The sequence below is a fragment of the Mytilus trossulus genome, chromosome 12 (assembly GCF_036588685.1).
Source record: "Mytilus trossulus isolate FHL-02 chromosome 12, PNRI_Mtr1.1.1.hap1, whole genome shotgun sequence".
NCBI classification, from domain to species: domain Eukaryota; kingdom Metazoa; phylum Mollusca; class Bivalvia; order Mytilida; family Mytilidae; genus Mytilus; species Mytilus trossulus.
The window spans coordinates 44,340,111-44,355,326 of NC_086384.1; the positions used below are offsets into that span (position 1 = coordinate 44,340,111).

The 15,216-nt window shown below is 32.7% G+C and overlaps 2 protein-coding genes across 2 annotated transcripts; both read left to right on the forward strand.

Moving 5' to 3' along the window:
- The first annotated feature begins 1,032 nt into the window (after positions 1–1,032).
- Positions 1,033–2,099, forward strand: LOC134692489 (protein yellow-like). The gene is made up of 2 exons (XM_063552943.1): positions 1,033–1,818; positions 1,914–2,099. The coding sequence occupies exons 1-2, from the start codon at positions 1,033–1,035 to the stop codon at positions 2,097–2,099; spliced, it is 972 nt and encodes a 323-aa protein (XP_063409013.1).
- A 5,307-nt stretch (positions 2,100–7,406) lies between these two features.
- LOC134692490 (E3 ubiquitin-protein ligase Midline-1-like) lies at positions 7,407–9,637 on the forward strand. The gene has a single exon (XM_063552945.1). The coding sequence runs from the start codon at positions 7,407–7,409 to the stop codon at positions 9,333–9,335; it is 1,929 nt and encodes a 642-aa protein (XP_063409015.1). The 3' UTR covers positions 9,336–9,637.
- The last annotated feature ends 5,579 nt before the right edge of the window (positions 9,638–15,216 follow it).

Here is a 15,216-nt window from a genome sequence, read left to right on the forward strand (position 1 = left end):
TTGAGATTTTTATCCTTGTATTATGGTCTTATTTTATAAACCAACACTACTTAGGGTGTATTTTGATTGCCTCCCCCTTTTATGTATTATATTTTTTTTTTGTTATTTTTTTTTTTTAGTTTTAAAAACACTAAATCATGACGCCTTCTTCTAACATAAAGAAACCTCACACCCCTTTTCCTGGTTCCATTTGTTTCGGACCCACTCTTTATTTTGTAACTCCCTGGAGATATAGACCAGCTTTACTATCCATAACTTGTTTAACTGTATTAAAACAAATGTAATGATAGAATAACACAATATACATCTTTCTTTAAAATATGCAACAAATTTATAAAAAATAAGAGAAGGATATATGCAAATCAACTTTAATTTCTTAAGTAGATAGAGGCACATTTACTGGTGGAAATTTAATTGCCCGAGGGTATCACCAGCCCAGTAGTCAGCACTTCCCTGCTGACATGAATTATCATTGATATGGTCATATTTATAAAATAACTGTTTACAAAACTTTTTAACTTTTGAAAAAACTAAGGCTTGTCTACTTCAGGAATAGATTACCTTATATGTATTTGGCAAAACATTTTGGAATTTTGCTCCTCAATGCTCTTCCAATTCGTTCTTTATTTGGCTTTAAAAAAAATTATTTTGGATTCGAGCGACACTGATGAGTTTTTTGTAGACGAAACGAGTTTCTGGTTTAAATACACAATTTAATCCTGGTATCTATGATGAGTTTATTTTAAATAAACAAGATGACAACTTTCTGACTTGGAAAAGCCACATGAATATATAAGAGTCTTAATTAGATTAAGATTAGGTCAAGCTTGTTTAGGAAGCAAATGATCGGTTTTTAAACATTCACATTTGAAACTTGCTTTTTAACGTGTCAAATGGTTTTTTAAGAGGTGTATATAATATACTAGTGATGCTGTATTTTATTTCGTTTCAGCACAGACTGTTGACAACAAGCGAGAGATTATTCATGAATGGGTGACTCTAGATTAATATTATCCACCACGTATGAAAACTATGTTAAAAGACTCAAAATTGCTTATTTCAGAAAATATTGCAATATCAAATCTTGATGTATTAAACGGACAAATATTTATACCTATAGATAGAACATCTAAGCCTGGAATTCCAGCATCTCTTAATACTGTAATAAAGAAAACCGGGAATTTCCTTCTTAAACCATTTCCTAACCTACGCATGAATAGAATTGGCGATTGTAACAGCATTCAATCTGCAATCAGCGTGAACATTGACCCTAATACGAATCTAATATGGATTATAGACGAAGGAGTTGTAAATAAGGTCCGTTTTTTGCGTCGAAAACTAATAACTTTTGATATCAGAACGAGACGAGAAGTATTTCGGCATATATTTCCCGAATCCGTTATATCTGAATCATTAAAGCTCTTTGATCTAACTTTGGATAGAGAGCAAGATTTAACTAGGTATGCCTATATTGTTGATTCTCTTTCATTTAAACTGATTGTTTTAGATACAATAACAAACAAATCTAGGTGGTTTTCACATCCTTCAATGGAGGCCGAAGAAAGTGCTGGAAATATTACTATAAACGGTGAAACTATCTTTAGCAGAGGAGGAATAAACAGCATTTCTATTTCATCGGACTTCAAATTCGTTTATTATTTCTCTGTTGCTAGTTTCAAAACATGGCAAATTCCTACAAGTATACTGAGAGATTGTTCATCCGACAATAACACATTTGCTGCAAATGTCAGAATGGTTGGTATTCGTCAACACCATGCGGTAAGTTTGACTTCCGGAACAAGAAGCTTCTTTTTCCCTGCTCAAGAAATCGATGATATATTGAAATAGGACCGTGAACAAGACATCAATTACTACGGGAGCAAAAAAGGAGTAAACCTTCGATCATTACAGAGGCTGTTCCAACCACTGCCTTGAATTGGGTTTTTGGGATGCATATAGATAACGGATATTTATTCTTCATCACAAATAAGTTATATAAAATCCGTCTCGAAACCATGGACTTTTCAGGCAACGATGGACCAAATTTTTCCCTTCAGAAGATCTTTGTTGGGGAAGGTAGCTATTTGCTAGGAAAATAATATGAAAAACAAAGTGTGTGATATCTAGTATACTGAGTGCCAATGAAAACTCAACACATGGTTTTTCAAAAATAAAATTTATATTAGAAATGATAATCTTTCAGAATAAATTGTTCTTGGAAATTAACAATTGTAACAATAGATCGATATGAAACAAAAATGTTTCATTGACATCTTTCAGACGCTATAGGTAAACGAAACATCCTATGTCGAATAATCAACTCACAGTCCTAACAAAACATGTTACAACCCCGTTGTGCAGCGCAATCTCGACAACGCCGTGGAACTAATCAAATCGGACGTTTAATGTGATCTCAAGGAATGTTGTTCCACTAATCCCGCATATCAAACTCAAGCTGACTTTATGATATTGGTGGTGGTTTTCATCGTCTAAACCATGTCCAATCTGATGCAAAATTTGCTCGTTCGGCCCAAAATCGGGCGAAACACATGACTTTTGGCCAAGATGGGTGCCAAATGTCTATGTTACCACCACTGACGGTTTTTGGTACACAATGAATGATTTTTGGTCTACAGAATTCGATATTTACGCTTTACGACCGTTTAGATGTCACTAAAGAAAGACTTTGGTGCTCTTTAACAATTTCTGCGGAAATGGTGCTTTACTGAAATTGCTCCAAAGGATCTACCATGACCACCATTAAACTCTCGTGACCTTTGTTCACCCATCAGAATCATTATCGAATATGTTTAAGACCGAATGTATCGGTCTGGCTGAGCGTTTCTTGCTTTGTGTACCCCGGGATGTCGCGTATCATTACATAATCCATTTTGGTTGAATTTGTGGATGATTTGGGTTATTGTAGAGGCTACAACTTCAGTCTTCTCGTAGTTGTATGCAGTGAAAGGCTTCATTGGATCATGCCAAAACTGCATGTCGCTGGTTGTCAGAAAGTCCTGGCATTTACTCAAATGTTTATTGCAGTTTCCTTACAATAAGGGCGGGACAATTCATGACATTAGTCAAGCTTTAAATGACAATCGTGAAAATGGTGCGTAGGTTGAAAAGCGGTGAACTCGGTTTATTTCCGTTCAAAATAACCCTTACTTCGCATTTGTTCCAAAAATCACTCAACCGTAAAGTTGTCGTCAATTGTCTTAAAAGTCATTTTAAACCAACTATACAAAGTTCTAATATAGATAAAATAAAAATTATAAGATTTTTTGAAAAAACAAAAGTGTTGCGTTTTCATTGGCACTCAGTATATTTTGTTTCTGTGTATTAATATGATCAACTGTTTATTGATGATCTTTGTTCTCAAATTTTGAGAAAATAACCAAAGTTCCTAATTTCTACGGTTGCAAAATATTAAAAAATTCTGACACATATGACATATTGATGTTTTATCCATTTGTTTTCTGTTACACGTATTAACGATTTTCTCGCCCAAAATTTGTCATAGGATAAAGCAAATTTTTTAGTGTTTTCGACCTGCTAGCCACACATGTTTCTCGACCAAAATGTAAAGTGCAAAAAATTCATGTAAATAAAAGCTCCACCATGAGCGCACGAGACGCCCGTCACCAAAAGGAAAGATTTCACCTAATGAAGTTCCATAACTCCGTACAGTTTCATGATATCTGCAAAAAGCTTTTTTAAGTTATAATCCAAAATACTGTAAAACTTTCCCGTTTTTATGCCCCAACTACGATTGTAGTGGGGCATTATGTTTTCTTGTCTGTGCGTCTGTTCGTCCGTCCGTTCATTCGTTCGTCTGTCCCGCTTCAGGTAAAAGTGTTTGGTCAAGGTAGTTTTTGAGGAAGCTGCAGTCAAATCAACTTGAAACTGAATACACATGTGCCTTATTATATGATCTTTCTAGTTTTAAAGCCAAATTAAACTTTTGACCACAATTTCACGGTCCACTGAACATAGAAAATGAAAGTGCGAATTTCAGGTTAAAGGTTTTGGTCAAGGTAGTTTTTGATGAAGTCCAATCGACTTGAAACTTAGTACACATTTTCCCTATGATATAATCTTTCTAATTTTAATGCCAAATTAGAGATTTTCTCCCATTTCACGGTCCACTGAACATAGAAAATGATAGTGTTGATGGGGCATCCCTGTACTGGGGACATATTCTTGTTTAATGTTCAAAATTCCAACACTCAAATATATAAAAATCTGAAGGAAGCTAACATCAATAGATATAAACAATTTTTTTGTACTTAAAATTCATGAAAATTAGTGAAATCCTTTTTGAGTTTTGTTCGACATTAACGACGGACGGACAACGGTATACCATAACATGTCTCATAAATGGGTGACAGAAACCATCAAAAACACATTAGTTTGGTGATCTCGTTAAAAATCATACCTAGGCTAGGTGTCCATATGTATATTGACCGCTATAAACAGATATAGGAAGATGTGGTGTGAGTGCCAATGAGACAACTCTCCATCCAAATAACAATTTAAAAATTAAACCATTATAGGTTAAAGATAAACAGTTCATTAACATACAAGTCACCAAAAAGGAAATAAGCTATGATGAGGGTGCATATAACATCGAACAAACATTGGTGTAACTCTAAAAAAAAAATAGTTGAAATTTGCAAATATCAGCAGAGTCGTCAAGGAAACAAATCGACAAACAATAAACCCTTACCAACATTGACAAATACAAAAAATGATTCAACAAATATACAAAAATACTCTGCCAAAAAAAAGAAAGCCAAAATGTTTCTTCTTTTATGTGTACTTCACATCGATCATTCAAGGTATATTGAGCTAAAACTTCACACACTTATGTAATATATGCATGATTCAAAACAAAGATTAAAAAAAAAGAATACAATTTTGTCAAAACCATGCAGGTACCGGTAAAGGTCTACATTTGATGTAACCACTATGCGCAGCTAACATTGTTCAAATCTTCTTGGTATGGATCGAATCAAATTGTGTATTCGAATATGTGGTACTAGTATTATTTGAAAATTATTTTACAACGTTTAATTGAGTTGTTCCATTGACTGAGGCGACTTGGTGTTGTTTGTTACGTATATCAAGTTTGTCCTAAGGATGTTCTATGGTATTGAAATCTAGCGACATTTAAGGAATACACTCATACTAGATACCAGGATAAAAAAAAGATATTTGCGCAAGACAAAATTTTGCCAAATACAGTTAAGGTAATATAAACATGAGGTAGAAACCCTTTAGTATTTCAAAAGGTTCTAACAGTTAATTCATCATTACATCTATTACCATATTAATTATAATTCATGCCATCAAAAACGTGCTAAATCCAGGGTTACTTTTGGTTTATGGAGTCGGATATTGTCCTGACAGAAACATTCTTTCTGTCGACCAAAAATATTGAGTAAGTGTGGCTAAACAAATTCGTTTCTTTAAGTTTCTTCAGTTAAATATCATTGGTTATTATCCGTAAACCTAGGATACCAACAAAAATTATAGGATCCTGGCATGGGACATGTACATAACGGATGTTGTGGGCTTAAACATGTGTGTGAGCGTGCAACAATCCCCAAACCCGAGAGAGATATAAACGCACAATATAAGGAATTAACTGTAATAATCTGTTGGAAACATAAAAAAAGCATTTGCTATAAATCAAAAGAAACAAAGTATTAATAGAATTTATTTGCTTTCTCCCTCAATCTTGCTGAACATTTCAAATTCATGAGGAACAAAATATATCTTGTTGTTTCACTATAACAACTCATCAAAGGTGTATGGCTTTCAGTTTAAAATACTAGATGCGCGTTTAAGGTAGCACACTACAAATATTTTTCATCCCCAATCAGACATCTTTAAACGGATGTAGTTCCATTCATTCACCTGTAAATTTTATAAATGAGGTACCAAAAGAAAGAAGAATTTTTCAAATTGTGATAATTTCATTATGACATAATTAATTGTTATGTAATAAGTTGCTATATTGTGATGTCCATACTTTAATGAATTAGGCTTCTTTCTTATTCTTTATTATTCATAGCATCCCAAAGTATTTTATAGATTCTTGTACAACACAGTTTGACCTCCAAAACTGTGTTTCAGATTTTTCTTATTGTATTTCATTCTCCCTGAAATCTTCAATGAAGTGCAACATCAATTCATAAGAGATCACTAAATTCAATTGGGTATAAAATTTGTTCTATGGGTGTTTTTGGAAATCTGAGACACGGTTTCATTCGTTTAGTCAGGAAAATGACATTTTTTAAGATAAAAAGGTTACTTTGTTTGTTTGTTATGTCAAAATTGTAATACCAAGAACAAAAAATGTACAGCAATGTAAAACAATACACGACCATTTTTATGTGTATATTTTCATTCAGGACGTTTGTGAAAAAACTGTGACGTTTGACTCACCATTTTGTCTTAAAATTTCTAGTACCAAGTCATGAAAATGGCGGCTGTTATCATGGTTATTATATAGTTCGTGTTTGGGTGTGTTGCATTGTCGTTTGTTTTTTGTCCACTTCAGTGTCTCTGTTGTTTTGATATTTTCTTCTTATTGTTTGTGTGTTTCCCGTGGATTTAGTTTGATACCGCCTACTGTTGCTTTTATTTGAACTTGTCTTGTTTGTTAGTTTGATGTTTGTCTCGTTGATAGTTACTAGCATGTAATCTTTTTCATAAATCATTCAGTGAAAGCTACTCCGGACTTGTTAAAAGGATTATCATGATTATATTTGTAGGTTCATTACAAACATTATTGCAGCATTTTTGCTACGAGTTCAAGAAAAGTGTTGTACATCTGCTTTGATTTATCATTAGTTCATTTAGAAATTTTGTGTCTTGAACAAATATGTTTTATCTTATATTTTATTTGTTTAAAAGTAAAGTAAATCACAACGTAAGGGAACATTTAACGAACAGTAACCGTGAATAGAATAGTGCACGGAAGGTTGTGAGACTAAATACTTTGGAAATAAAAGCCCATTGTCAAGTCAGGTTCTCCAAAAGGTTAAGCATCCATAGCTCACCATATATTGTACAGTAAGCTATACAAGATTACTGCATGACATTTGGTTCATACAACACACAGGTTTAAAAGAGGGACGAAAGATACCAAAGGGACAAACTCATAAATCTAAAATAAACTGACAACGCCATAGCTAAAAAATGAAAAAGACAAACAGACAGACAATAGTACACATGAGGCAACATAGAAAACTAAAGAATAAACAACACGAACTCCAACAAAAACTATAAACTTTAATTTATGTACACTTATTTATATAGTGTATTTAAATATAACTCAGACAACAAAAATATCGATCTATCAGGTGACACGGAAGTTTAAAGTCTACGTTTTTAAAATGGCGACTACAAAGGACAGCACTGATAATTTTGAGGATTTATTGACTTGTACCATTTGTTTAGAGACATTTACAGAACCCAAATATTTACCTTGTCTCCATACATTCTGTCAGACATGCATAAACACTTACATTCTGTCTACCGTGGACAAGGGGAAAACTGAAACAACTTTTAAGTGTCCGATTTGTCGACAGGATGTTTTGATGGAAGAGTCACCAGGTAACACAGAGACCTGGGCTAAAAAATTACCAGGAAATCATTTTGTTGCTTCAATGATGGATAGACACGAAATAAGAAAAAGGGAAAAAATGTGTGATTCATGTAAGGTGAATAATAAATCTAAAAAAGCGAGGTCTTTGTGCACAGTATGTGATGAGGCATTTTGCAGTTCTTGCGAAACATACCACAAATCATTTAAAATTTCTGCAAAACACCCGATTATATCTCTAGAGGACGTTGGAACTAATAAAGAAACAGTGATTGTTTCTTCGTTGATATTTTCTGAAGAACATTCAGGGGAGATCATCAAGGCCTACTGTGTTGACCATTCTAAACCAATATGTACATTATGTGCCACTTTATCGCACAGGAAATGTGATGACGTAACCACAATCGAGAAGGCAGTTTCAGGCATAAAAAAATCCCAGAAATCGATGGAAATGTCTACAGAACTTAGAGATACGAGTAAACAGCTGTCCGATTTAATACAAAACAGAAAAACCCATTTGACAGATTTCGAAAGTGAAGTTGGCGCTATTCTAACAAAGGTCAGTACCATGAAGGATAACATTATCGAGCATCTGAACAAAATTGAAGGACAAATCAAGGACGAAATAATCAAATCGAAGAAAGAAACAGTCCTGAAACTTTCCGAAGAGTCAACAGATCTTGAAAGTCTGAAGAGTACGGTTGATAACTGGATTGCTATATATGATACTTGTTTACATCATGGATCCGAACTGCAATATTTACTGGAAATTAATAGAATTAGCGAAAATAAGGAAAAATTTGGTGATGCATTTATCAAAAGTATGAGCAAAATAAAGAATATTTCGATGCATTTAGAAGCTAATGATATAGCAGAAAATTTTGCAAAACGAGTTCCAGTTATGGGACAGATTAAACTAGTTGAAACCGACACAAGTTGTCCGAAACTGTCGCTGGACAAAACAATAAACTTTCACAATGGAAATATCAATGTTATAAAATGTATTGACTTAAACGCAAATTCTGTATTTCTGAGTGGTCTTTTTATGAAAGATGAATTTATCTTTACAAACAGTCAGTCATATGAAGTATTGAAATTTAGTCACAACGGAGACATTCTCGCAAAACTTAAGCTATCAGACGAACCATGTGATATAGATCTAATAAATGGCACGAAAGCTGCAGTTTCAAGTAGTTCGAAAACAATATATATTATCAACACGCAGGATATGACGCTGTGTCATATCGTGGCTACCACATATCCAGTTCATGGATTCTGTCATGTAAACGGGGAATTTATTCTTGCAAGTTGCTCAACTTTGACATGGATTAATGCAACCACTGGCGTCCAAACTGATCAGGCGTCAACAATCGGGGACAGCTTTCTTCTATATGCTAAAAACAGGAGTGATTACATTTGTGGTGATGGATCAAATACGGTGTCTAGAACAGTAAATAATACAAAAGTGTTTTCTTACACAAATGAGAAACTTTCACACGCAAGAGGTATATACGTAGACTACGACGAAAATTTTTATATTTGTGCATACAATTCAGGAAACATACATCAAATAACAAAAGATGGTAAGCTGATAAGAATTATTCCAGCTGAAAGTATTGGAATAAAACAACCGTGGGTTATACGTTTCAAGAAAAATAGCAACCAATTCTTTGTCACTTGCTATCAAACGGGAAAAGTTGTCGTGTGCGAAATAATTTGAAATTTTAGTATTGTATTTTTATCTCTCATTATTCGAATGAAGAAGTATCGTGCAATGTTTTTATTTTATTTTGAAAAAATAAGTAAGTTAGCAAATAAGTGAATAGCTATTTACAAATGTAACAGAATGTAATTAAGACAGGTATTTTGTACATCTCTCCGAACACATTTGTATGTGACTAATTTCCTAAGAAATGATTTATTTAATAAGAAATTGTTCATTAGCTCATATTGGTAAATGATAACGCTATTGGTTATGCATGAGCCGGAAGTATTCTAAAAATAAAGCAATATAGTTTGGAATATTTTCTCGTTTGACTTATTTTATTTAAATACATTGGGTCATAACGGGTCTTTTGTAGAGTATATGGGTTTTTTGCTCATTGTTGGTGATCATAAAGTGACCTGTCATAAATGCTTTGGTTTATATCATTTGGTGTCTGGTAGACATTGATTCTCATTGGAAGTCATGCCAGATCTTTTGTTTACATGTATAACAGATGAAAAAAGGACTCAGAGTGAAAATATAAATCAAATTTGTACTCGCTACGAAACAGGAGAAAAGCTCGGTGAGTCTCGCTTGTCGTCTTGCTTCAAAAGCTTATACAAATAATTTTTACATTTTTTGACAATGAACATATTATGTATATGTACATCAAATACAGATCGCGATTGTATTCCTTCTATTATGAATTACAATATACGTTGAACCACAAAAGTCAAAATTTTTCAATCGCGTAGTGGAATCAACTATTTGTAGATAACTTTTGGACAAGTTTAAATCTCGGTCTTTTTCTGCAATTTATTCTTACATACTTATGATTTTTTTAACCCTGTATGCTAACATTGCCAATGTTAATTTTAAAACTGTTTGAATGCTCATTGAACGACAAATCTATTTGACGTATAAAATTTTCTGACGTCAGACTCAAAAATCAATGTATGTGTTTGTAGTTAGATGTTTTTGTGTTTTGTTAAATTGTTCCTTTTAAAATTGTTATACGATGATGACTGATGTACCATATGTTGACAATTTTATTTATTGTGTCTGTTTAGTTAACGCATCAATGTAAATATAACGGAATTTGATGAGACTGTCATCAAAGAGAGAGAGGGTTAGTGCTTTAAAACAAGGTTCAATCCACCATTTTCTACATTTGAAAATGTCTGTACCAAGTCAGGAATATGACAGTTCTTGTCCATTCGTTTTTGATATATTTTGTTATTTGATTTTGCCATGTGATTATGGACTTTCCTAATTGATTTTCCTCTGAGTTCAGTATTTTTGTGATTTTACTTTTTTCTACATTTGAAAATGCCTGTATCAAGTCAGGAATGTGACAGTTCTTGTCCATTCGTTTTTTATGCGTTTTATTTTTTGATTTTCGAATGTGATTATGAACTTTCCGAATTGATTTTCCTCTAAGTTCAGTATTCTTGTGATTTTACTTTTTTGTAACAATATTTTTAATTGCTACAAAAATATCAAGCTTATATATACTATTTGACACCAGTGGATAAACTTGAATTAATTTTTTCACAAATAACTGTGAATAATTCTTGCTGTACTTCAACTTTCTCGGTGTGAAAGACAAGTAAACACAATGTCTTTAACCTGATCTAATTAATATTGATTATAAACCATACATTCAACTACAAAAAGAACTTTATAGATGTACATTGTGAAGTTATTAATGACCTTGGTGTTTTTTTTAATGTAAAAAGATTCGAATACTAGTAAGCAGCCGTTTTTTTCAAAGAATAGTATCAGATTATTGCATTGCATTTGTTATATCTCATGTATTATCAGCCCTTGGTTCAATATCAGCCCAAGAACCGCATGGCTCGAGGGCTGGTATTGTCAGAGGGCTGAGAATACATGCGATATGAAAAATGCCATGCGATAACGCTACGGAAAGGCATGTGATAATTTTCAAAGCATGTGATAAACTTTTCATATCAACCCGCTTAGCACCAATTCGAATATGGAATTTACTTTAATTTTGTGCTGTTATGATACGATAAAAATCATATGTGATTTAGTCTAAGTATAATTTAATTTATTTTTCATTGTTTTTCTAATATTTCAATACTTATTTGTATTCCGAACCTGATTATGATATAGTTGTCGGGAAATTGTCCCTCCTCACAAATGTATGTTGAACTTTTAACTGAAAAATAAACTAATAGATATCACAATACTGAAAACTGACCTGATTGTTTTAACTCATATTTGTTATATACAACTACAACCACTGGAGAACTTTATTTCGTAGTTTGTAAAACTGCTTGACCCTTCAAATAATCTTACGGTAAACACACAGAGGTATTGTGTGAGTGTCTATTAATCAGAAAGGTGTTTTACTTTTAATTTTTGTAGTTAGTTTACATCTTTATTTTAGGTTATCTTATTCTTACATAAAAGCAACAAATTAAAATTGCAAATAATTTTAATTGCTAAAACAAATCAAACTGATATATTGTTTGACACTAGTGGATGAACGTGAATTATTTATTTCACAAATGTTAAAGGACTGTGAATAAACCCTGCTGTACATAAGATTACCCGTTGGAAGACAAGTATAAAATGCCTTTAACCCATTGTAATCAATATTCATTATAAACCGTACATTCAACTACACAACTTACCTCATAGATGTCGAAAAGTACATTATGAAGGTGATACCTTGATTTATTATTTTAAAAATACAAGGCAGCCGTTATTCACAAAACTTTTTGTTATACTAAGGCTTATCTCAGCATAGATCTCCTTAGCCGTATTTGGCACCACTTTTTGGAATTAAATCCTAATTGCTCTTCTACTTTGTACGTGTTTGGCTTTATAACTATTTTGATATGAGCGTCACTGATGAGTCTTATGTAGACGAAACGCGCGTCTGGCGTACTAAATTATAATCCTGGTACCTTTTATAACTATTTACACCACTGGGTCGTACCACTGCTGGTGGATGTTTCGTCCCCCACGGTATCACCAGCCCAGTAGTCAACACTTCAGTGTTGACATGAATATCAATAATGTGGTCATTTTTACAAATTTTCTGTTAACAAAACGTTTAATTTTTCAAAAAAACAAAGGATTTTTCTATCCCAAGCATAGATTTCCTTACCCGTATTTGATACAACATTTTGGGTTTTTGGATACTCAATGCTCGTCTACTTTGTACTTGTTTGGCTTTATAACTATTTTGATATGCACGTCACTGATGAGTCTAGTGTAGGCGAAACGCACATCGGCGTATAAAATCATTATCCTGTTACCTTTGATAACTATTATCTTCCTTAGGAATAGATTTTTTTAGGAAAACTTTTAGGAATTTTGGTCCTCAATGCTCTTCAACTTCGTACTTTTTTCGGCCTTTTAAACCTTTTTTGGATTCAAGTCACTGATGAGCCTTTTGTAGACTAAACACACGCCTGGCGTAATTCACATACAAAATTTAATCCTGGTATCTATGATGAGTTTGTTTTCAATGAACAGTATATTTATCTCTTATTGTTTTAACATACCTTTTGATGGCTATTATTCGTTTGTTTCTCTTTCCTATATTTTCTCCTATTTATCTGTTTATTTATTGTAACCCTGTCGTGTAATGTTGTCATTGAAATGTTATAATTAACACTGCCATTAAAGCGGGAGGTTAGGCATACCACAAAACCACGTTCAACCAACCAATCATAAAATGCCCTGTACCAAGTCAGGAAAATGGCCATTGTTATATTATAGTTCGTTTCTGTGTGTGTTACGTTTCGGTGTTGTGTCTCTGTTGTGTCATAGTTCTCTTATTTTTGATACATTTCCCTCAGTTTTAGTTTATAACCCGGATATGTTTTTCTCTATCGATTTATGAATTTTGAATAGCGGTATACTAATGTTGCCTTAAATTAATGCTTACGTGTATTTCGAGCTTGTTTGTCATATAGTTATCGGGATTTGTTCCAACTCACAGAGATATTTTGGCCCTCTGATCTTTATCCTAAAAAGGGCAAATATATATATAAAAAAACTGAATACTGACCGGATTGATTTTGTCTCATATTCGTTATACTTCCACAACCACTGACGAATTTTATTTCGATGTTTGTAAAACTTTTTGGCCCTTCAAATACTAATAATCTCAGGATAAACAAACCGCGGTATTGAGAGGTTGTCAATTTAAGAACAATCCATAATTCTGTTGATTTTTTTAGCTGATTTACAATTTTTTTCGAGGAAGTGCTAATAAGGTCTTCTGATTCTTACATAAAAACACATCTTAAATTGCATATCAGGAAACATGGTTATTATAGTGTGTTTTGTTACTAACACAGCTCTTCCTCATTTTTAGAAAAAAAGCATCATTTGTTTAAAGTGTTTCTTACGATAAAAAAAAAGTATTGACAGCGTGTTATAACACATCACATATAACTATGTACAAAATGATCGCCCCCTTAAAATTTAAAACAAATATTGACCGACTTCATATCAATAATTTCAACCCGAAAATGACCAATGACGAGAGACAGTATAAATGCAAATACCGAACTTCAAGGCAATTTGAAGAAAGAGAAGTCTAGAAAACCGACAAACGATAAATGACGTCCAAGGTATAGATAAGCAAATCGAAGAAAGAGGGAGTCCTGAACTTTCCGAAAATTCAACAGATCATGAAAGTATGATGAGTACGATTGGTTACCTAATTGCTATACACGAACCTTGCTTACATAATGGATTCGACCGGCAGTGTTTGCTGAAAATTAAAAGAATTAACGATATAAAACAAAATGTTGGGGATGCATTTTTCAAAAGTATGAGCGAAATTGAGAATATTTACATGCGTTTAGAGACTTATTATATAGGTAAAAAGTTTGAAAAACGAGTCACAATTATAGGAGAGGTAAAACTAGGTGAAACCAACACAAGTTATTCGAAACCTTAAATAGGGAAAACCATTAACATTTACACTCAGTCTGTTAATATCACGATAGGAAAAACCATTAACTTTCATACTGGTAATATCACGATAGGAAAAACCATTAACTTTCACACTGGTAATATCACTATATGAAAAACCATTAACGTTCACATTGGTAATATCACGATAGGAAAAACATTAACTTTTACACTGGTAATATCACGATAAAAAAGCCATTAACTTTCACACTGGTAATATCACAATAGGAAAAAGCATTAATTTTCACACTGGTAATATCAATGTAATAAATAGTATGGACTTAAATCGAAAGGTTTTCTATCTAAATGGTCTTTTTATGATTGATGTTCTTATTTTCACGACCGGCGAGTTATTGAAAGTCCTAAAATACAGCCACACCGGGGACTGTATCAGTGAAAAGATATATATACTAGCCAACAAAAGAAACGATACATGACTTTGAAATAAAATTTATCAAAAACTATTTAATATGAAACAAAATGAGATACAAAATTCTAAAGAGCTTTCATTTGCAAAGTATCTACATTCCGTGTAAATGATCAAAGGGTGCAAATTAGTTTTGCGGAAAGTTGAAAAAAATCGACACATAATTTCTTAAGCACAAAATTAAATTTCGAATGTGTTTAAAAAATATTCAATATGATAATCCAGTTATGTTCATGATGTAACTAATGGGTTGAAATATTGATTTTTCAAATTTTAGGGAAAAAAGTGTTTTTTGAAATCTCAAAAAATGCAAAAAAATTTTTTTTTATTTTCGTCTTAAATCAATGCTTTAGATATGAAAACAACACACACAAAATTTGGAAATTTCGGATTAGTTTTAAGATTTCTACCACTTTTTGAATATCACTTTACACATACTGTCTGTGGTAAATCAGTTGAAAATGTATACATTTTAACGATTTCTCGTCGGACCGAACTTTGCTT

What these genes read in the sequence shown, in the direction of transcription:
- LOC134692489 (XM_063552943.1), top strand. Translation starts at nt 1,033, where the DNA reads ATGTTAAAAGACTCAAAATTGCTTATTTCAGAAAATATTGCAATATCA. An exon ending in CAAGAAGCTTCTTTTTCCCT is followed by an intron (nt 1,819 to 1,913) that starts GCTCAAGAAATC and finishes ATCATTACAGAG; the next exon opens with GCTGTTCCAACCACTGCCTT.
- LOC134692490 (XM_063552945.1), top strand. Translation starts at nt 7,407, where the DNA reads ATGGCGACTACAAAGGACAGCACTGATAATTTTGAGGATTTATTGACT.